The sequence below is a fragment of the Bactrocera latifrons genome, unplaced genomic scaffold (genome assembly GCF_001853355.1).
Source record: "Bactrocera latifrons isolate USDA-ARS-PBARC rearing strain unplaced genomic scaffold, ASM185335v1 scaffold_6, whole genome shotgun sequence".
Lineage (NCBI taxonomy): Eukaryota > Metazoa > Arthropoda > Insecta > Diptera > Tephritidae > Bactrocera > Bactrocera latifrons.
In genome coordinates, this window is record NW_017537267.1 from 3,240,253 (window position 1) to 3,263,518 (window position 23,266).

The 23,266-nt window shown below is 36.4% G+C and overlaps 2 protein-coding genes across 14 annotated transcripts in view; both read left to right on the forward strand.

The window, feature by feature from the left end:
- LOC108974917 (disks large 1 tumor suppressor protein) overlaps window positions 1–23,266 on the forward strand; it is a 105,263-nt gene that overhangs the window by 9,451 nt on the left and 72,546 nt on the right. For all 13 annotated transcript variants that reach the window (XM_018943031.1, XM_018943027.1, XM_018943035.1 and 10 more), the window contains exon 3: window positions 9,314–9,438. In XM_018943031.1, coding sequence (XP_018798576.1) covers window positions 9,314–9,438 — 125 coding nt within the window. The remainder of the gene's footprint in view (window positions 1–9,313; window positions 9,439–23,266) is intronic.
- Window positions 6,249–7,979, forward strand: LOC108974919 (PCI domain-containing protein 2 homolog). Its single transcript, XM_018943040.1, has 4 exons — window positions 6,249–6,341; window positions 6,405–6,635; window positions 6,706–6,946; window positions 7,005–7,979. Exons 2-4 carry the CDS (start codon window positions 6,413–6,415, stop codon window positions 7,732–7,734), a joined length of 1,194 nt encoding a protein of 397 aa, XP_018798585.1. The 5' UTR covers window positions 6,249–6,341; window positions 6,405–6,412; the 3' UTR covers window positions 7,735–7,979.

Below are 23,266 nucleotides of genomic sequence, written 5' to 3' on the forward strand. Positions count from 1 at the left end.
TTGATTAGAGTCATATTTTGTCGTTTATTCTCATGAATAAATCATGCCTGAAATCATTTATCCATATTCACATATCAAAATTAATATTATATATTATATATAGTATAGTATATGCAGGAGTATACAATTACTTTGTATGAAAAGGCTAAAGTTAGCTGTTTTGCTGATTATGATTGCCCATTCAATACATTTCATGCATAACACAGTAGAATGACTTCATAATGTAAACATTAGGCATTAGGTAGGGACCTTGAAAGTGTGTCATGACTAAGCACACGTGCAACCGAACAAAAACTCTAAATTAGATGTCCATTTCTATAAACATATTATATGTATATGCACGAGGGCTGACCAAAAAGTTTACTAGCTAAAAAAGCCTTTTGGCGATTGTGATCCATCACGAGTTTGCCTACTTTAAAAAAAGAAAAATTGAGAAATTTTTATTATAATTCGAAAGAACATACTTTGGCATTTATTTTTTGAATATAATCTGTTTCATATATTGACCGCCGCTAATCCTCAGATGGTCCACTGCTGAGTCCAATTTTCTATAACACGATCAGGTATTTCGATTGTTAACTGGCGAATGACACGCGTGATGTTTTGCTCCAAGGCCTGAACTGAAGCGAGATTGCCCGCATAGACCATAGACCCGCATACATTATCACCACAGGAAAAAGTGTTGATGGTCAATCGACCGGCCTAAATCGTGAAATTCTCTGCTCACCGAAGTGTTTGCGCAATAAATCCATTAATTGAAGCGATGTGTGGGGAGTGGTGCCGTCTTGTTGAAAACAAACGTCGTCGAGATCGTGAGCTTCGATGACAGGCATTAAATAGTCGGTTAACATGGTGCGATAACAATCGCTATAGACGGTTACGAGTAATGGACCGATGATTCCAGCGGCTCACATATCACACCAAACCGTTGTTTTTCTAGATAAAATCACTGCTCTCTAATCTCTATAGGTTGATTTTCGTCCCAAGTGCTGTAATTTTGCTGTTTATATACCCATTAAGAGACAAATAGGCCTCATCGCTAAACAAAATTAGGCTCGAAATCGTCGGATATTCTTGGAACTACTCAAGTGCTCATAGAGCGAGGCGATGTCGCTTGGGAAGGTCGAGTGGCTTTAGTTCCTGCACAAGCTGTATATTGTACACTTTCACATTAAGATATCGACGTAAAGTGAGCCAAGTCGTTTCATACGATTAGCTGCGAACAGCGCCGAAACGAATCTCTACGATCTTCGTGTACATTCTTAGCTACGGCTGCTAAATTTTCTTCACTGCGTGCTGGACGTCGTCTATTCGGTCGAATATTATCCAATAATGGATGCTGGGTCTCAAGATGAATGATGATGTTGTGAGTACTACGCTCAGTATGCCAAATATGTTGACCATATTTTGAGCGAAGTGGGCGAAACACAATCTTTACAGAACGTGAATTTTCGTATTGAAGTTGAACGATTTGTAAACGTTGTTCAGGAGTAAGTTTCTCCATTATGAAATATTAAACAATACTGAACAAGATTAACATGACAACTTGACACGACTCACACGTATTCTGTCAAAATAGGCTTTTTTAAAAAAGTACCTCTACTTGGATCAATTATAAGTATAAGTAGGGCAAAGAAGAAATAATACTTGATAGTCTAAAAAATTCCTTCGTTGGCCGCTTTCTCTCTTGAAATTAGTTATCCTTAGTAGACATTTCAAAACGAAAAAGGGAGTTTCCCCAGAGTTGAATATCGAGTTCGGGCTTTCATAATTACTGGTTTCATACGGCGATCGCAACATTTGTTCACTAGAAGAAGACGTATTTAAATTTTCGTAAATCTAAATAAAATTTAATTGTTTTGGAATCAACCTACTCAGACGTTTGTCCACGCTTTGGTTATCTGCATAAATAATAGTATTAAATAAAAGGTGTACTGAAAATATTTATTCCCTAGTCTGTAAAATCTAGTTTTAAGAAACGCATTTCATATCCTTTTGAGACCACCCTCGTGTAATACCCGTATGTACTTCTAGTCATCGCTTGTATAATTCTATTACATGTAGATATTTACTTTCCAGCGGTGTTATATGTTTAACCAATGTACATGAAGGCATGTCATTGTGGATACAACTGCTATACACACACGCCTATAGTCCAGCCAACGCTCTGTGTCCTTATCAATATCAACCAACCAGTTAGTGTGGACGGTACGCGCCTATTCAAGCGTGTTGTTCAAGGGATTTTTTCTTGCCATGCCATTAATGTGCCGGCCGCCTATGTGTTAGGCAATGAAAGAGACATCAGAGGTATATTTCATAGTCGTGAGACAGGTTCCCGTGCAGCTGTCATGGCGTACACCTATTAAAAACGACGATTCTAATGTTCGGAGAGGGAGACATTTAAAGCAGTTCACATGAAGCATAGTGTACATAGATATGCTTCTGCTTTATATGCAATTCCTTCCACTTTCGCCGAGGACGCCGTGATAGAGTCAGTTTTGTGCTCAATTTCCTATTCGGGATGAAGTAGACGGCAGAACCGTCGCTCATTGGCAATTACAGCACACTCGGCTAAGATTTCAAGCATTCAACGTTGCAGTGCCGCTATTCAACGGACTCTCGAGTATGCTATGCGGTGCTGTATCGTAAGTTATTTTTAAACAAGCTGTCACTCGGTGCCTAAGTAATGCAAAAAAAGGGTAATAAGCGCAACTGTAACACCATACAAATTATTCCTTTAATTGTACATTAGCTTTATTATGCATTTGCTTAAGTGCCCTTGGCTGTCGCTATGCACTGGGGGAGATCTGTGGCGTGTTTGAGGCGCAACCGTGTAGCGACTCATTTTCAAGTTGTGCCACTTGAAGTTATTTTTAAAGAAATCTCTGTTGGCGCATGACTTGTTTTAATCAAATTAGTGATTCTGAATTCATAAAAGAAATTAGATATATATATATGTAGTATATACAGACACACATACATGCAAATTCGATTGAGTTATTCACTTGAAATGAAATGTGTCGGAAAGGCAGAAAATTGAAACTATAGATTTTGAAAAATAACAGTTCCAAAATATTTCAAGTGCTCGAATGCTCGAAGAATTATTTGTAGTGATTTGAATGGTATTAAGATGTTGAACCCATTGTTTTCGTGTGTTATAAAGGGTGACCCATATTCGATTTTCAAAGAAAAAACATAAAAACTTCAAATTTAATGGAGAATGTTTATTGTCATCATATTTTTATTTATTTTTATTATTATATTTTTCAAATGTTTTTTACGGCTACGTCTCAGATGGTTCATCCGTTAAGTCCAATTTTCGATGACTCTTTCGAGCATTTAGACTGGTAACTGGCGAATGACATGCGTGTTGTTTTGCTCCAAGGCTTGAACCGAAGCGGGATTGTGCGCACAGACTCTAAACTTTACATATCCCAACACGAAAAAGTCTAACGGCATGATCTTGGTGGCCAATCGAGAACACGATCTTCAATTTCAGTCATCAAGTAGTAGGTTATCATGGCGCGATAACGGTCGCCATTGACAGTAACGTTCTCACCGGCATCACTTTTGAAAAAATATGGACCGATGATTTCACCGGCCCACAAACCACACCAAACCTTTGTTTTTTTTCTGGATGAAATGGCTGCTCTTGAATCTCTTCAGGTTGCTCTTCGTGCCAAATGCGACAATTTTCCTTGTTTATTTACCATTGAAAAAGACGGAAAAAGGCCTCATCGCTAAACGAAATTTGGCTCAAAAATGTCGAATCTTCTTGGAACATTTCTAGGGAAGATCGAACGCCAGCAGTTCGTGCACAAGCCGTATTTTGTACACTTTTAATTTAAGAACATTCGTTCCATACGTCTGTCCGAATTGCTGTGATCGGCTTTATTTCTACACTGCGCAATGTATGTGGTCTATTCGGTCGAATATTATCCAATATTGAATGCTAGGACTAAAGATGGGTGATAGTGATGGCGAATAGCACGTTTAGTAGGCCGATTATGTCACCCAAAAGTTGAGCGAAGTGCGGCAAATACAGTCTTTCTACAGCTTGACACGACGCGACGGGATCTGTCAAAAAAAAAAATGCCATCAGAAAAAAAAAGAACTTTCCTTGGATCACCCGTTCGGGGTGTAATATGTCCTTAAAAATACACATGCTGGACTCCAGGACATTTCCTTAATGGAGAAGCGCTATCAAGTGAAATGAAGCGACAGAAGTAGACTCTCCCAAACGCCAAATGTACTCTATCGATAAACTCTTCACACTCAAAAAATCAAATAAACTCAGTTTGGAAGTCTCTACCTTCTCTCGATTGCAAATAATACATACACCATCGCTTTTTTCCGATCCAATATATTGTTAAAGTAAAATCAGTCTCTACATCTGCAAATATGTTTCATCGATTCATCACTCTCCTAACAAATATGCGAACGAAAGCTCTTGCAAAACTCAAATAAGAAATTTGTTTGCAAATTTTTTCTTAGCTTAGTCAAAAGCTCTTAGGAATATTTTTTAAATACCATTCACATTTCTTATATTTGTATTTGTATATGTACGTTCATCTGTATTCATTTGAAGCCGCATAACTTTGTGTATTTGCTTTTTTTTCTGCTTTGTTTATATCACAGTTCAGGCAAAGGAATGCCTTTTAATTAAAACATAACCAAAAGTTAAGTGCTCTTCTCAAGAATGAAGTAAAGTTATTTTTACGACGCTTCGAGATTGATCGAATATTTATGTGAAAACTGAAAATTTATATTAAGAAAATTTAATAAGACTTTTAAGAATTTAATAAGACCATTTAAAGTGTGCTCCCAGCCAAGTATTTTATTTGTGTGGTTTTTTTATATAAATATTTCGATTTCACATAAATATTCCTGCAATATCGAAGCGTATTTTAGAAAAAAAATATTTTTTATATGCTATATACATTAAACTTAAATTATTATATTTCTGTATATAATCATATTTTAATTTTAATGAATCAGCTTTAAATTTTTGCTTTCTTTCGTAATTTTTTGAACAAGTACTGTATGAGTTTGTATGCATAGTATAGTATATATGTTTGTAAGTATGTATTTATATGTGATCATAAAATGTAGTTTAGCTTAAAGGATTTTATAGATTGATTAAAATGTTTCAATATTTCTATTACAACACTTTTACCAATGGTTTTTTCTACGGTATCATAAAAGCTCTGCATCTGTCTTGATCAACAGAGATTCAACCATAAAATATTAAGAGCAATTTTCGTCGGCTCCATTTTTGACAACCTTGAGGTCATTCTATAAATAAATTTTAGTTATTTTGTACTGAAGAAGAATGCATTCCTGAAAATATTTGTATGTACATATTTAAACATACAGAGTAACGTTACGTCGTCCTAGGCTTACTTTCAAATCAATTACATATTTTTAAACTGCTGTGTGCTAAATATAGTATATACATACGTATGTATGTATGCATTTTTTGAATAGTACACAAGAAACATTTCCACAATATGCATATGTATGTACATATGTATATGTATAGGTATGTCTGTACATTTTTAATAATAAATAAGCACAATTTAAACAAACAATTTAATGAAATACAATTTGTCGAAAAGCATCACTTTAAGCTAAAATATTATTCGAAAAGACCATATATGAACGTGTGAGTGTGTGTGTGTGTATATACAGAAGTATCTACAGTTACATATATTTGTATAACAGTGCAAACCTGCATAGATGCGGTCATAGAATGCAAACTCTAAATAAATACATTATGCCCTTACACACATACACGCCATATGCAGTGTTCTAATAAATTGGGTGGTAAACGAGTACATATAAACAATTGCCTCCAAACTATTTCTCTTAAGTAATAAAAATGTGTGTGCAAATATAAGCAACGGCACACAAAAAACAATTTCATTCGAATTTGACATTTGCGGCAGCAGTCAGCAAAGTCGGCAAGGCAGTGCAATCATAGCTGCGCAGTGTTGTCAATACTGATTTACACAAAACATTAAATTATTTCTATCTCTTACTAATTTTTTAAAACTGAATAAAATAAGACATACAATTTCAATAAGAGCACAATTTTAAAACAAAATTATTAATATTAGTATTCACATTAATTAAAAAACGTTACTCAAAACTGTAACAAATGACACACAAATTCAGTAAGTGCGGCAACACAGCATTGCCTATCGATTTTCTCACGTTTTGACAGTTCTCTCTGTGCTTTTGTCAATTGAAGTGTATAAAGAAGTTTGCACGCAAATATCATTTTACTTGCCGGGTTTCAATAGAAAAATTGTTAATTATTCAACAAATTAAAAAGAGAGGTAAGTAATTTATAACTATGCAATAAGGCTGGTAAAAATATAGAGATTTAATTTAATTTGCAGGTAGCAAAATGTTTGGTACTTTGCAAAACTATTTGAGTGGTGTACAACGCGCTTGGTCCGCTGCAGATGGCGACTCCTTGTCTTCCTTCATTTCACTCAAAGACAAACATATAATGAATCGCAATCTCTACGTGGAAAACCCAGAAAATACAGTTGAACGTATGCTCGATCCGCCAATTGATGAAATAGTGTGCGCACATCTGAAGGTGCTCTACTACTTGGGCATGGAATGTAAGTGGACATATATTTGACATACTTTATATACATATGTGCTTAATGCATTTCTTTTTTGAAATATTAGCGCGAGACTTCATGCAGGCTTATCGTCAGCAGTCACAATGCATACAATCTGTTGTTAAAATGCTACAACAGTTGAAAGAGGAGAATTGGTGCCTGCCAATTATGTACACGACCTGCTTGGATTTGCGTATATTAGCGCAGAAATGCGAGGATCTTGGCAGTAGTAGTAAGCCAGGTGAAATACTTGAAAAGGCTGCCGACTGCCTAATGAGCTGCTTCCGTGTTTGCGCCGCAGATAATAGGTACATATAATTTATATAAATTAAAAAAAAAAAGTGAGATATTCTTTTACTTTTGCAGATCTTCTGACGACGACACCAAACGCCTTGGCATGCTCAACTTGGTAAATCAGCTATTTAAGGTGTATTTCCGCATCAACAAATTGCATTTATGTAAACCATTGATACGCGCCATTGATAGCAGCAACTTCAAAGACTCCTTCCCATTACCCGAGCAGATTACATACAAATATTTTGTAGGTCGCAAAGCTATGTTCGACTCCGACTACAAGAGTGCTGATGAATTTCTTTCATTCGCCCTGCGCAATACACCACGCAATTTTCCACGCAACAAGCGTCTCATACTGATCTACTTAGTGCCGGTAAAGATGCTACTTGGATATTTGCCAAAGAAACAAAATCTCGAACGTTTTGACCTACTACAGTTTCATGAACTTGCTGTCGCGCTAAAAGAGGGCAATGTACGCAAGTTCGATGAAGTTATACAACGGCATGAGATATTCTTTATCAAATGTGGCATTTACTTATTGGTTGAGAAATTGAAGTTCATTGTCTATCGTAATCTCTTCAAGCGTGTATATATAATCAAACAGACACATCAATTGGATTTGCGCGCATTTCAGGCGGCGCTGCAATTTGTTGGCGAGACCGATATGAGTATCGATGAGACACATTGTATTGTAGCGAATTTGATTTTCGAGGGCAAAATTAAAGGCTACATCTCATATAGCCACAATAAGTTGGTGGTGTCCAAGCAGAATCCTTTTCCACCACTCAATACGGTTTCCTAGGAGCGGGTTATGCGTGGCGCAGAGCTGCACGGACCTGGATCGTTAAGTTATTTATAAAACATTTTTATACCAACTAGTAATTATGGTATGCTAAAGTGACATATTTTATCGTATTGATTCTTAGATTTGCATGCTGTAGCTAGTATATATATGTATATGATAACTGTTAATTCTCACTTACATAAGTGTGTAACAAGAAAAGATAAAAGTATAATAAACAAGAGGACTTGTTATTTTCAAACGCAGATATGCAAAATGTGAATTTTGTAATTTTTGATAAACGCAACAAACAAACAAAAAAATCAAATTCGAACGATTTGATGGAGAGTCTATAATTGTAAAGTGATGTTCTAGATTCCCACTAAATTAGTAAAATTCTCTCCATTACACATTTAAAAAGCTATAATAACCTTTTCATACAAGGACTTAATTTTCATCAGCCAGTTTGTATGGAAAATATATGCTATAGTGCACCAGTATGAAAAATATGCATTATACGTTGCTTTGGACAATAGTTCATGCTAAAAGGAAAAGTTTCAAGTTTTAGATCGATATCTCAAAACCGGAACTACGAGCTAGCGTGTATACAGGCAGGCAGACGTCAGATAGAGGAATATGGCTAAATCGACTCAGTGGATTATTTGTATATGTACACTTTTTTTTTAGGGTATCCGACCGTTCCTCCTGAGTGTTATAAGCTCTGTAGCAAACAATATACCTTGATCAGGGTATAACATTGTTTTTATTTTTAAACAAAAAAAAAAAAATTGTTAAAAAGGTTTAAATAAGACCAAATTAATTCAAAATTAAAAAAAAGTATTAATTAAACTAATAAAAAAATTTAATTAATTAATTATTTAATAATTAAATTCATTAATTTTTTAAAATTATTAATTAATTTGTTTTTATTTATTTTTTTCTTTCAATTTATTATTATTATTTTTTTTTTAAGTTATTAATTAAAAATGTTTAATTTACAAATTAGTTTACAAATTAAATATTAATTTTTGAAATTTCAAGCACTGTGGCAAACTTAATCTACTTAGAGCAGGGTATAGTAATTGAATTGAATTTAATTTAATTTGTAATAATTATCTTTTTTTATTAAAAAAAAATAATTTTAAAATTAATTATTAATTAATTACTAGTTTAAAAAAAAATTAATTTTAATAAATTAGAAATATTTTTTTTTTGTTTTACAAATTTATTTATTTTTTAAATTAATTTTTAAACAAATAAATAAATAAAAAACTGTAATTATGTATAAATTGAAAATCTCATTATTAATTCAACATTTTTTGATTAAAAATTTTGCCAACCTGGCTGTTGGGCCTTTCGATCGACAAACGATTAGTGAGTCAGAGCTTCCTCAAATATATTAATACTATACTTCGATTAAAGTGCACATTAAGAACTTTACTGGTGTGATTATTAATTCTTCTCCGAACATTACCCTTCGTCAATTGTAATTATACATAATATGTACTTTTGTATGTATGTACTAAATCCATAATTAAATTGTATGTTTTTTAATTGTCACTGCTGAATCGTGTTAAAATTTGGTTTCCTTCATTTGCAGACATCCAAGAGTTTTATGAACTAACACTGCTGGATGACTCGAAGACAATACAGCAGAAGACAGCGGAAACACTGCAAATCGCTAGCAAATGGGAACAGGATGGTCATGCAATAAAAATCGCTGATGTAAGTAGAAAATTAAAAAAAAAAAAAAAAATGCTGAACTTCATAGCAGTTCATTTTGTAATTTCATTTTATTATTACTATTTTTGTGCAACAATTTTAATGAGCATATCAGAGTTTTTTCCTCTTTTTGGTTGGCATAAAGCCAGTGAACTTGCCAACTGTCGAAAACTTGCAATTCCATGCAGAATTCACTTTGTGGGATTTAAATTACATTATGCAAAAATTTGTTTATACTTTTTGCAAATTATTGCTGCTTCGGCAATTCGGTTAAGCTACTTTACATTAAGCGTTATTAACGATTGTAGCATTAGACATTTAAGGTGATGATGTTCAATTAAAACTTTCCAAGAGCGGTATTCTTTCCAAGACTCCTTCAGTACGTATTGTTGTCGCTTATCGTCCCATTTGACAGATGCTGGAAACGGGGATATCTAAGTATAGTATATCGAACCGATTACAGTTTTTGCTGAATTCATCTTTTTTTTTTGGTATTTTTGTAAAACTGCGTTTTTGCGGTTAATAATTTTGAATTTCAATAATATTTTTTAAATACTTTTTTTTAGTTCGTTTCTCACCCTAAATGAACAATTTTGTGGCACTATACGAGAAGGAAACGAATTTTTTGTAGTTGTAGTTATAACAGCAGAAAATATTTTCCTTTTTGAGGAATGAGAAATAAAAATTAACAACTGGATTATGTAGACCCTACTAGGTGCAACCTCCTTTGTCCGGTCAAACTTTAAGAATAAAAGCCGAAAATATTATAAATCTTTTCGCAACCAAAGATTTACGTCAGTATTTCATTTTCCCATAGCCGACTTGCAATTTTTGTATAATATTTGATTATCTTTTAATTTCATTACTTTAAGTTTTTAATGTTAAGGTAGGTTAAGGGTTTTTATATCATACTGAATTTATGGTCGCAAAGGTCCAGCACTCTGAACGATTTCAGGAGCTTGCTGGATGCGACTGAGGTGATGTGATCCCTGTCCACTTGCATGAATTAGATGGAATTTTTCTCGCTTGAAGCTGATAATATCTCTAAACCTTGAAAGTTTGTATCCTTGTAGTGGTGCATTCCTGCATTCCTGCTGCCTGCTGCCAGCGCTGTTCTTTCCTCACTCTCAACTCCTTTATGATGTGCGGCCCCACCACAATGCACAGTTCCGGCCCTATTATCCGGCCAGACCTCTGGATAGTCCTGCTAGATAGTAGTAGGTCGAGCATGGAATCGCTCCTGGCTTGCCGGCGCGGGATCTGCTGGCTAGGCGTCTGCGTATCATGAATGCCTTGATGGCTCTGGACAGTGTTAATTCCACGCGCCTATTCCTCAGTAAGGTTGAGTATAATGTGAGGCCTAGGAATTTGACATCTTTAGACCCCTCCAACTCCCTGCCAAATGTGTAAGGGGCCCCAAGCCCGGAAAGTATATCCGCTTTGTAAAATGGACGACGGTTGTTTTTGACGAGTTGATATTTAACTTACCGTGTTGCGCCATCCCTTCGCTAGACTTAAGGCCCTTTGAACCATGTCGCAAATTTAGCTCGCGTCATTTTGATAATTTCAATGGCGTACCCCTGGCACCGAATCCCATGGTTAGAGGGTAGCTTAAGGAGCTCATCTACTATTAGACTGATAGATCTACTATTAGACTGACACATATCGCAACCTTGCAAGTTCAGCTGTGTGTTGGTACATAGCAGTGCGCCTTCGATCTTATATACATAGTTCTTCGCAATCTTTCCCATCACTTTTACCATGAAGGAAGTAAAACTTATTGGCCTGAAGTAGTCCTTCCTTCCGAATATGTAAGATATTTTATTAAATTTTCCGAAATAAAATTTAAAAATTTTCAAAACATATTTGACAAACGTAGTTTAACAGTTTAGTGCTTCTTATTTGGCCTTCAAACCAAGATCCCGGCACTCTAACCATCGATGTGTGTGGCCTAGTGCTGTCCTCTCGCCCTTGGCTAAAACAGGCCGCTTCTGAGCGGCTACCTTCAGACGGTCCAATTGTTGCAAGTACAAGTTCGAACCATCCGCTAAGTGCATGGTTATAAACAGCGTATACGTTACCTAAGATCAGCAATCAAATGGTAGTGGAGTATAACTGAAATTGCTCTCAAATCCTTCGGATTAAACTTAGAATTAAAATATTGAAAGATTCAGTGGAATGAATAACCGTATAACACTTTAAAATAGCTCTATGACCTAAGTTTCAGCCTTATCAATAGCAAAGAAATTTTTCTCCCAACAACAACAATCGTAGTTTGTAAAATGTTGTGTCAAGTGAATTTATAGCCAGGTCCATTGCATGTGTATGTAAGATACATACGTATGTATATGCTCATATGTAGTGAATATATATTGAAATTGCCACAATTTAACACGACACGCGAACTGTTGCTGGAAAGTGTTTATTAACGATACAACAACAACGTTGGCTGAAGCGCTAACTACGGCGGTTTAGTATGCGTGATTGTGGTTACTTTGCAAGCGATAGCACTAAACCACGTTTAAATGATGGTTCATATGTATAGTACATACATATGTGTGTTCATCTACACATGTTTGTACACCCAAAATAAAATAAAAACAATGTTTTTCCTACAGTAAAAGAAATTCTATTTTTTTCTAAAAAAATATTAAAATCAATGAGCTATTTAGCTAACTTAGTACAACTAAAATACCACTTAATTCCAATATATGTATGTAAATATTTGCATAACATACATATCTTTCCATTTTCCTTTTTTTTCAAATAATCAAGATTTTCCTTTAAATATTTTTGCTTAATTTTTTTTTCTCGCTTTCAATCAAGCAAATTAACTCAAATATTTTCAAGTGTACTCCTTGTGAAAGTGAGTAAATATGTATGTAATTATTTTGAAATGTAATTTAAGCGTCACTCTGACGTTAAAATGACGTTGACCTAGTTCCGTTCAAACGGTATACGCTGCACATTACTCTTCGGTGCGTTCTAATTAATTTATTGCAACCCTTAACGATAACAACAACTACAAAAAGGCACAAAGGAAATATGTAATATATTTATGTACAGAAACAGACGTGTACATAAGTACGCTTCCCTGAATGAAATTATATAATTATAGGAAAATTGTGCGTTCGTTGCTTTTGAGGCACTTTAACAGTTCTTCAATAAAATGTTTTAATATTAAACTAATTTAAAGCTATCATTTCGAGTTAATTTCTCTGTTTTATTAAGTTTTCACAAGATGATCTGTCCAAGAGTTTCTTCAGCTGTGGCTGTTTCCCCTGGAAGGTAGGCCGATGCAAAGTCAGAACCTTCCTTGTTCTTCACCTACACCGCCACAAGATCCTGCGTTAGAAACTCTGTATTGCAAAAGAGATCTAAATCATTTCTAACTACTACACACTCGCCTGAGATATCCCAAATTACTTTGGCTTTTTCGAATTGAGGCTTCTTACCCCTTAAGGTCCATCGTTCCTAGATCAATAGATTGCCATCGTGTGGTGTAGCTTCATCCGGGCAACTTCTATGCACTGGCGCTGGAGGTCACAGGACTCGTTCTATGAGTGGCAGGTCTTCGTCACTCACTGTTCTCACCATCCTGCTCCTTCAGCCTGCGCAGGAGCTCCTGTGTGGAGACACATTTAGTTCTCCTCCTGCGACAGTGGCATTAGCATTAGCTCGACTGTGTTAATGCTGGAATGAATAAATTCCTCGTCCACTAGCATCTGTTGGTTCTGGCTGTCTCTTTTCGCTGACGTTTTAGGATTCCAGGGCCTCATCACTACGGCGCTGAATCTATAATTCGGCACAATAACGTTATCATTTATATTTCTACCATATACCTATATATGTATTGAATCTATAATTATATTCCTGGGGTTTTCCAAGAAGCGATGTATGGAGCATATCATCGTATGTTGGTTAAAATTTTTTGGTGTACTATACATGCCCTAGCTGATCGATCCTGCCTGAAGTGGTTTGCACGATTTATAGTGGTTATTTAGATTTGGAAAACAACGAACGTCTTAGGCGGCCAGAAAAGTTGAGGAACTCGATGAAGATTGTTGCCAAACACAATATTCAGAGCTCGCATAGTCTTTAAAATTCACTGAAGCACCCTTTTCAAAACTTTTGAGAGTAGCCAAATACATTCAAAAGCAATGGAATTCGCTGACAAATAAATTTGTTTTCAATTCATAATTCTGGATTCGTCATCTTTTCCGCGCTTACTTCAACCTTCTTGAGGGTCAGTGAGCATATTTGCACTAATAAAATTCGGGGTCGTCGCGAACTTTTAGCGATTGCTTCTCACCGTCTTAACTTCGGGTGAACTCAACAATTCATTCTAGGTAGTTGTCGATTATATCATTCCAAGACTTATATATTAGTATATGTAACAACAATTTACTGCGTGCAGAAACAATAATGGAAATCGAGAAGCGTGTATGTTACTAGATCACGCATTCGTATCTTTAGCACTGAACATACTTTCCGGCAGAATTTTCTACTAATAACCTATATGCTTTAGAGATGCAATATCGGTGACTCCAACAAAGGAACAACTTCTTAAGTGAAAAAAAGACTAGTGCCAAATTTCATATCAATTTTACAGTTTACAGTCGACGTACAGGAAGACCATCAACTGATGATCAACACGTCAATAAAGTAAAGTAATTGATGCTTCAGAATCGAAGTTTAACAATCAGAGATCTTATTGGCATCGTTGAAATATCCGAAGGATCAGTGAAACCTTTTTGAAATATCATTTGTTCCTAAGAAAAGTGAAAGCACGATTGGTTCCAAAATCACTAAATTATTTTTTTTTAAACTTCGTCGTGTTAACGTCTGTGAAAAAATGCTTTCTGACTATCGGGATGTCATGAAACGTTGGCGATGAGTCTTGGATCCATGCTTACTACCTGAAAACAGACGATTAATCGGCCGAATATCACGTCAAAGATGACCCGAAGTCGAAATATGACGTCAAAGCAAGTCTAAAATCCAGTTTATGTTGACAATTTTCTTCGATTATCACGGTGTGGTGCACTCCGGATTCTCTCCGACCGGCTAACTGTCAACCAGGATTACTATTTGAGTGTTAGCGTCGCTTGTGCGAATCTATTCGTAAAAAGAGGGCTGAGTTATGGGCCGACAACTCTTGGGTTTTGCACGACGATCGTGCACCGTCACATATTGCATTAATTCTTCGTGAGTTGTCAACCAATATCGTCTCGCCACCGCCGTAGTCACCTGATCTAGCTACGTCTGACTTCTGGCTATTCAGCAAACTCAAACGACCGCTTCGGGTCGTGAATTGCTATGTACATACATTGAATGCTATTTCGGAAATTTATTTTATTATCTGTTTCGAGAATTGGAAAGAACGTTGGTACAAGTTTATTTGGAACAAGGAGGATTACTTTGAATAAAAGAAGAATTATAAAATTATGAACAAAGTCTTACTATTTTTTGGTCATAGTAGTATGCACAAGAAAGAAGACCAGAAACAAAAAAATTATAAGAAAATACAATGGCATGTCCAAACTGCCAACGTTCATATCAAAACTAAGCAATAAAGAATAGTTATTGTATTATCTGAAGAACTTTTGCACACGCGTAGATATATACGAGTAAACAAAAAATCTTTCAAAACACCTGTCTCTACTGCTCTAGTATACTAGAAGTGGGTGACCATTTAACCTATTGAGTCGTAGTTTCCACAGGATGGAAAGTGAAATGCAAAAACTACAAAACTTTTTGAGAACTTGGCAAGCAAGTGATGCATAAAGTTCTACCTAAGACTCCTACGACATTTAGCCGTCAAAACTTTAACACTCTCACGGAACGACAGTGAATATGTATACTCTTACATGTATGTATGTTTGCATTGCATTCATTCTGCAAGTAAGTATGTATGCATGCACATGTGTATTGTGTTTATAACGTCACTCCTCAACGCTTTTTACGACATGCTTTCCGCTCAAGTCGACATTTGTCCATATATCACTCTCCCCGCAACATCAATTCAGGCAGCTGTCGTTAACTTCAAAGCAATAGCGCAAGAAGAAGAAATAATAATTCTCGGAACTTAAGGAATTACTTGGTCTGGTCTTGAGTTGCGTAACACCAAAGTGTGCGGGTGTGGGAAAGGAAAGTAGGTTTTAAATGGCAATGGAAAAATCTAGTGTAAATTCAGTCTTTCCCTCGTGATGTGCAAAGAAAGTTTGTGTTTTTTTCCTGTGAGAACCTTCAACACGTGCGTTAACCCACTTCGGGTGACTTCTGTTGCGGAAATTTTGTGTTGGCGGTGCAAATGAGTCCGCCCTACACTATAATACAATATGTACAGTTATTCGTAAGTGTATTCACATTTGCAATTTATCGATTTTATGATTATAAACTTATTTTACAATATTTAATTTCATTTTATAACCACACTTGAGCGTGCTATCGTAAAGGTGGCGTGCTGCACAGTGCGGTCTTTCGTTACATGTCGTTTGCTCAGTCAGTGCAACGCAATTTGTTAAGTGTCCACTATATCAACTGGTGCAGTGATACGGTTGCGGTCGGCCGGTTAATCTGCTGACTGTTGCACTACTTTGCAAAGATTTGTTGCACAAATACATACTGACATGTGCACATACATACTGAGGCGCCTACAAATCCATGTGCAAGTAAACGTCCATACAATATGGATTTTATACTCGCTGCAAACGTTTGAAAGATAATCAAATATTTTGTAACCATAAGCTAATATATTATATTCGTATATACATGTATATGTGTGTAAGCATATATTAAACAGTGAACACAGGTTTCAATAACTTAAAATGGTTATTTTCTCTCATCTTAGCTTTTCTGATCACTAGTGATAGAGGAGGAGAAAAAGTTTAATAATATGTGAATATATGTGAATCCAAATGTCGAGGCTCCCTACTTTTTGGAAAAAAAAAACACAGAAGCTTCAAATTTCATGTGGAAGGTTTATGAACATTCGAAAGAACATTCTTTGACATTTATTTTTTGAAAATTATCTCTTTCAAATGTTGGCCGCGACTAAGTCTCAGATGATCCATCCGTAGAATCCAATTTTCAATGACAAGTTCGAGCATTTCGACTGCTAACTGGCGAATGACAGGCGTGATATTTTGCTCCAAGGTCTGAATCATAGACTTTAAACTTTCGATATCCTCACAGCAAAAAGTCTAACCATGTGATATCACACGATGTTGGTGACCGGTCGACTGTCCCAAAACGTGATATTATCTGCTCACCATCGCCGTCTTCTTGAAACCACATGTCGCCGAGATCATGAACTTCAATTTCAGGCATCAAATAGTCGGTTTCATAGCGCCATAACGGTCGTCATTCATGGATACGTTCTCATCGGCATCACTTTTGCGGAAATATAAATCGATCCTTCCACCGGTAATTTTTTCTTGATGAAATGGCAGGTCTTGAATCTCTTAAGGTTGCCTTTCGTTCCATATTTACATACCCATTGAGTCCGAAATGAGCCTCATCGCTGAACAAGATTTGGCTCTAACACAGGAGATTTTCTTGGAACTTTCCAAAAGCCCATTAGAGCGAACCGATGTCAGTTCTTGCACAAACTGTATTTTGTACGCTTTCAATTTAAAATCTCGACGTAAAATGCGCCAAGTCGTTCCATACTTCAGTCCGAGTTGCTGCGAGCGACGCCGAATCGACTCTCCATGGTCTTCGTGTACACTCTCAGCTACGGCTGCTATATTTTCTTCTGCTGGATGTGGTCTATTCGGAAGAATATTATCAACAAATGAATGCTGGGTCAATAAGCCTCTCATGTTCCATTTTGGATTTGAAGGACTTCGAGACCGCACATGTGCTGAGCAAAGTTCACGCTAGATCCATAGATTCAGCGCCAGAATGAAAAACGACATGGAAATACCGACTAGTTCTCACCCTGTTGAGATTTCGCAATAGACAAGTACTCAAACAAGTCTTATACGGAAATATATTGATGTTCTTGCCAATGAGGTCATGGACTTCGTGACTAGCTTTGAGCGCATATTAAACATAAAGTTTTCGATTTACTTTCTTGATATTGAGTATTAGACTTGTTGACAATGCTTGTTCTGGAGTCCCTTAAAAAAGTGCGGCGGCATAAATTGTATATGTATGTGAGACGGCTGATTAAAGCAAGAATAGTTCTATCTGTAGCTTTTTTAGTTTCGGCTACTTTTTTTTAGGTAATTTTTTTTAGAAAACTATGAAAAAGAGAAACATATACTAAAACTCAAACTAAACTCTGGAAGCATTGGCATTTCGTATATTTTCACTTCCTACCAGCGCACCACTTATTCGGGATAGTCTGTACTCTGTGTATAACATACCAAATAGCAAACTACATATGCATACTCGTATATATCAAATGCAACGTTTCTGCCACAACTACATCCTTACATACATATGTATGTATATGTTATATTTACTTAAGTGCTTAACAAAGTGTACTTGTTTGTGGGGAAAAAGCCTCAGTCACGGAAATTCTTATATGCAACAGTTATTGCACAAGTATATATAGTTTACATGCATCTGTATGTATGTATGTGGGAGAAAATGTGCTCGAACAGATGTAAACATAACCTATTTGGTATGCACAATGCAAAAGTTGTTGAGCACATAATCCCAAATGCTGTGAAGAAAATGAATTGAATTAAATGTCTGTTAGTGATGGATTAGTTTTACATCAAATTTTGTTATGACTCACTGTTGGGTAATTATTCAGCTATGATCATTACGTATATAGTATGATATATGATAGATATATTTGGAATTTTATTACATAATGTAAGTAAACGAATCGCAGATTGTACGAGTGAGATATTTAAGGAAAATATTTATGAAGCGACGCCAGTCGAATAGAGATTTGCACCTCATCATTAATGGGGAGCATACTTATACACGAAATCATGTTTTAATAGACATAGTACAGGGCAATGGCCTGGAGTTTAGAACATAGAAAACGATATGACAGTTATAGTTTAGATGTAATAAGACAAGAAGCAACTAAAAATTACCATCAAAATGTGAAAAGTATATTTCGGCTTTATAAGAACGAAACTTTGCGCCGGTAATGGTTGTTATGCATGTTCGATTGCAGCTGGAACATACGCCGCAATTGAGAGTAGGTTGGTGTCAAGTTGGCATTATCTTCTTCTTTATTGACGTAGAAACTGCCACGCTTCCGAGGCTGTTTCTGACTGTTCATTGAGGGCGTTTTTTTACGCGGCGAGTCCCAAACCTAGCGCACAACCCTGTGTGGGGGATGTTTCGCTTTCACTTTCGCTCGCTTTAAAATGGATGTTCTTAGGCTACCCAGATGATACTTGGTCTAAGACTGAAAGTCGCTGAGTCATTTGTAAAATAATCTTTTCTGGCTCGAAGTCACTCCCAGGGGAATGGCGATCAGAGAACTTTCCTCACTTGCGTGAACTTCTACTCATGACTCCATCCGCCCTAGTTGACATCCTATTGTAGTTAAATTACAACCCTCCTATCACTTTTTTTAGTCAAATTTAAATTAACTTCATTAAGTTTGTCACGAAGAAGGCGTATACCAGGGAAATTTGTGTAGATTGTGGGGTCCCCCGTTTTTTTAGGTTCCAATCGACAAGCATACTTTCAACCGACTGTATCTTGCAAAGAAGCTCAGGTGTCAGGTCTTCTTCGCCGTATTTGAATAGCTCGGCCAGTAATCCATCGTCCTAGCCGCTTTGTTGTTCTTCAGGCGAGTAATTGCTATTCGAACCTAATTATAGTCGAGCAATGGAGCATCTATTCCATCGTTATCTAATATGGAATCGGGTTCGTCATCTGTAGACTTGTTCTCTCCATAACTTCAGCCACTAGATTACCACTTTGACTTCCACAAGAGTATGCTCCTTCCAAATTCTTCACAGTCACGCATTTTTAATCTTTCTTTTTTGTCTTCATATGCGTCTCGCTTCCCTCTTCAACTCAACGCTGCTCGTGCTGTGCGAGATAGGCTGTCTGCTTTATCTCCATTGCGTCCTCATTGTTCCAGCTGTTCTTCAGACTTTTATTAAAACTAATGGCCTCGATTGCAGCTGTACGTAAGGAGCTTGGAATGTCGTCCCACAGTTCCTTTATGCCGAGTTGCTGATGAGTGCTCTCAGAGAGCAGAAGTGCAAATCGAGTAGAAACCGTTTCGCTGTCAGTTGTAACAGTAGCTTCTCGATGTCATACCTTTCCTTTGCTTGTTGACCAGCGTGCTTTACTGTACAGAGACGAGTGCGCCCTCGAAGAGTACTCACGTCAAGGCCACTGCAGACGTGTCATTCTTCTATCACAATATGACCGATCTGGTTACGAACTTTTCGATCCGGAGACAGACGAAGTTGCTTAATAAAATTTCTTATGCTGGAATCTAGTACTACAGACAATCATATTTCGAGCCCCGGTAAAGTCCATCAGCCTCAACTCATTTAGAGAGATTTAGAGGCTGAATTTTCGACTTTTTTTTTTTAACAAATTTGTCTTTTTTGCTCACCCTGGCGTTAAAAATACCAAGATTTCGTTACTGTGGCGGAGGCAGCTCGCATAGGTGCGCTCCAGTTGCTCATAAATGAATCTTTGGTCACTTTTCCCCACCACGATTCCCACACCGAATTTGCTCTCCTTTATATGTACTCCTTCCTCCTTGTTATGTCAGCCTTTACTTTTACGAAGACATCAACCAGCTGGTTATCTGCATCTTTCCAATTTAGCTACCAGTTCCAGGTACATGCTCTTAAATCATTGTCCTTAATACTTTTGCTGTGCTCGTCCTCAAAAGTGCGGTCTTTCATTCGAGGCTGTTGTTTCCTTTTTCAGTGAGAGTTGTTTCTAGGTGGCAGGTTCCAAATCCAGCGCTTTATATACCTCGCTATGTGAGTAGTATAAAGCTTTATACAAAGTTATATAGCGATCGGCTTATTTCAGACCGACACCTGCCTGCAGCTGCACCTCTGGTGAATAGACACTGCAATTAGACTTCACTAACCCTTTACCCGAATATGTCGGAGTGGCTCCGCTGAAGCTTGCTCTCTTTTAGCCTTGATCCCAGGCTACACACGGGTTGGTTACCGCATCTTACACAAGGGCTACTTAGGTTTCTGGGGTGCGCGGCGAGGACGAAAAAGTAGGAATTGGGTAGAGTCTTAGACGTCTAACTGGTTAAAAAAAAGTTTTGGATTCAGAGCGATTCAAAGTTCTGGACAAATCGTAAAAATTATCCTTAAAAGCCACTATGTACTCGAAATACTAATATGAATTATGTTTACAGTTAAATATATAAAAGTTGTGTATACTTTTTAAATTAATCCTCAAAAATGCCCTTAATTTGATCGTCGATACATTTTTTTTTATAGATTAATTTTGTATATGAAAAATTAAAAAAAAAAAAAAAAAATAAATTGCTCTAAAGAAAATTATATATCTGTACATCAATTTGATTTCTCCCACTTTCTTCTTTTCTTTCTCTCTGTACTTCTTCCTTTACTCAATCTTTTTATTACAGTTTATGAGAAATTTTAATCGAAATTATGCATTTGCCACGGAACCAATATCCGATCCCAAACAATTACATTCGATAATTCCGCTCGGCGATGGCACCGGTGTGGATGAGTTGCTGTTGGTAAGACTTTTTTCGCTGCCTAATTACTTAGTATACTCGTCTATGTACGATTGAATGTCCTGTTTGTCAATTTGTTTGTGATTTAGCGGAATGTTTATCTTTTGCTCGGAATATAAATACAAAAACATACACTATATAACATATATTTATAAATATATATAACTATATATTTCTATACTCTCTCACATATCATAAATATCTTAGGTAATTATGTGCAAACATACTTTTTTCTTATATACATACATGCATACATATCCACAAATATTTATTGTCTTGGCTTTTAATGTGATTTTCGTCAGTTCTAAAAGGTTTTAAACATTTTCAGCTCTGTTCTTCTCTTCAAAATACGAATGGCCTCCATATGTCACACTTCACATACATATTTACATTCATATATATAAATATGTACATCTTTTTTATGTTGTTGCTCGTCTTTATGTATTTTATACAATATATACGCATATATATACTATTATCATAGAGATATTTTATGCGCGTCTAGCACGCAATCATTTCTCCTTGTGCCTAATTTCATAAGGAATCACCAAATTCCTTTTGCTTCTAGAGTTTTGCTTGAAATTTAATTAAAAGCGAATGCCGCAAACACTCACACATAACCACTTAAATTTAATTATATACATACATACTATACATACTTTCATAAATGTTATGTATAAATATTTATCATATTCTCTATTTGCACTTTTATTTATGAAGTATTTACTTACGTATTATTGGATAGTACATAGTCCGGGTACATACGTACCTATATACATTAGGGTGATCCAGAAAAATGTAATGAATTCATGGGTTAAAATGAACATATAACTTCTTTCTCTTTATTGGTGTAGATACCGCTTACGTAGTTATAGCGGTTTTCTCTGTTTGGCCCCAATTTGAAAGTATGGACAGGTTCTTCTCTACCTGGTCATTCCAACAGAGTGTAGGTCTTCCTCTTCCTCTGCTTTCACAGACGCGTACTATTTCAAATACTCTCAGAGCTGGAGTTTTTTCATCCATTCGGACGACAGGACGACGTAGCCGCTGTCTTTTTAATTCGCTGAACTTTAACAGTGTCGTCGTATGTCTCGTACAAGTTATCGCTCCATCGGCTGCGGTATTTGCCGTTGCCAATGCGCAAAGCGCAAACTATAAATCTTCCGCAGAACCTTTCTCTCGAATACTCGTAATGCCGACTTATCAGATGGAGCATGCTTTCGTCCGACCATGTTCTACAAGGAATCGACTTACCATCCGTTGGCCCTCGCCACTTGGTTGTTAATTGGCATGTGAACTTCTTCATTCAGCAGGCTAGAGAAGATTTCCTTCCATAATTTCGCAATGACCTGGGCGTTAGATTTATGATTGATTTGGTTGGATTTTCCGACCGTTGTGCCAAAGATATCTTCTTTGCCCACCCTGACTTTAAAGTCACTAAGCACGATTTTTGGTCACATTGCCATTCTATTCCGTCGGGGTGTGGGCTCAAACCAGCGATATGTTGAAGAACTTCGCTTTGATGTTGATTGTGGCTAGATGTTCATCCACCTGGGTGAATGCCAGTACTTGGCGACGCAGTCTTTCTCACTGTAATTAATTACAATGTAATTTGTTACACTGACCTACTCGTCTCAGTATTTGCCCAGTCCATTGCACTTCTTGAACTGTGGTGATGTCAGTCTTTACCTTTACAAGGACATCAACCAGCTGGACAGGCGCTCCTTCCCAATTAAGATACTGGACATTCCAGGTGCACGTCCTTAAATCGTAATTCGTAAGAGTTTCCCTCCAATATTCCGGCTCAATATTTAAAAGCCCAGTGATAACTCGAGGTGCCCAACAGTTTCAGCCATCTTCTTGTTTTAAAATCGCTGAATGAATAGTGTCAAGCGTTTTAGGAATTATCCTAAAATGTTATAAGAAAAACTTTTCTTTTAAATTAAGCTTAACATTTTTCAATACCGAGATATTTTTCTTCCGTATATATTAATTTTTAACCGATTATTATTATTATTATTTTTCGCTTACCCTAATATAGAATTATATGTATGCACTAAATCATTAGATAACCATTAAGTCCCACACTACGCACACTATGGTTATGACGAGCTCAGCCGTCTGGCGCTAGTTTAAATGAATATCCTTTTACAT

Coding starts and splice junctions, on each gene's coding strand:
- LOC108974919 (XM_018943040.1), top strand. CDS start 6,413: ATGTTTGGTACTTTGCAAAACTATTTGAGTGGTGTACAACGCGCTTGG. Junction 6,636..6,705: donor CTACTACTTGGGCATGGAAT/GTAAGTGGACAT, acceptor TTGAAATATTAG/CGCGAGACTTCATGCAGGCT. Junction 6,947..7,004: donor GTTTGCGCCGCAGATAATAG/GTACATATAATT, acceptor TTACTTTTGCAG/ATCTTCTGACGACGACACCA.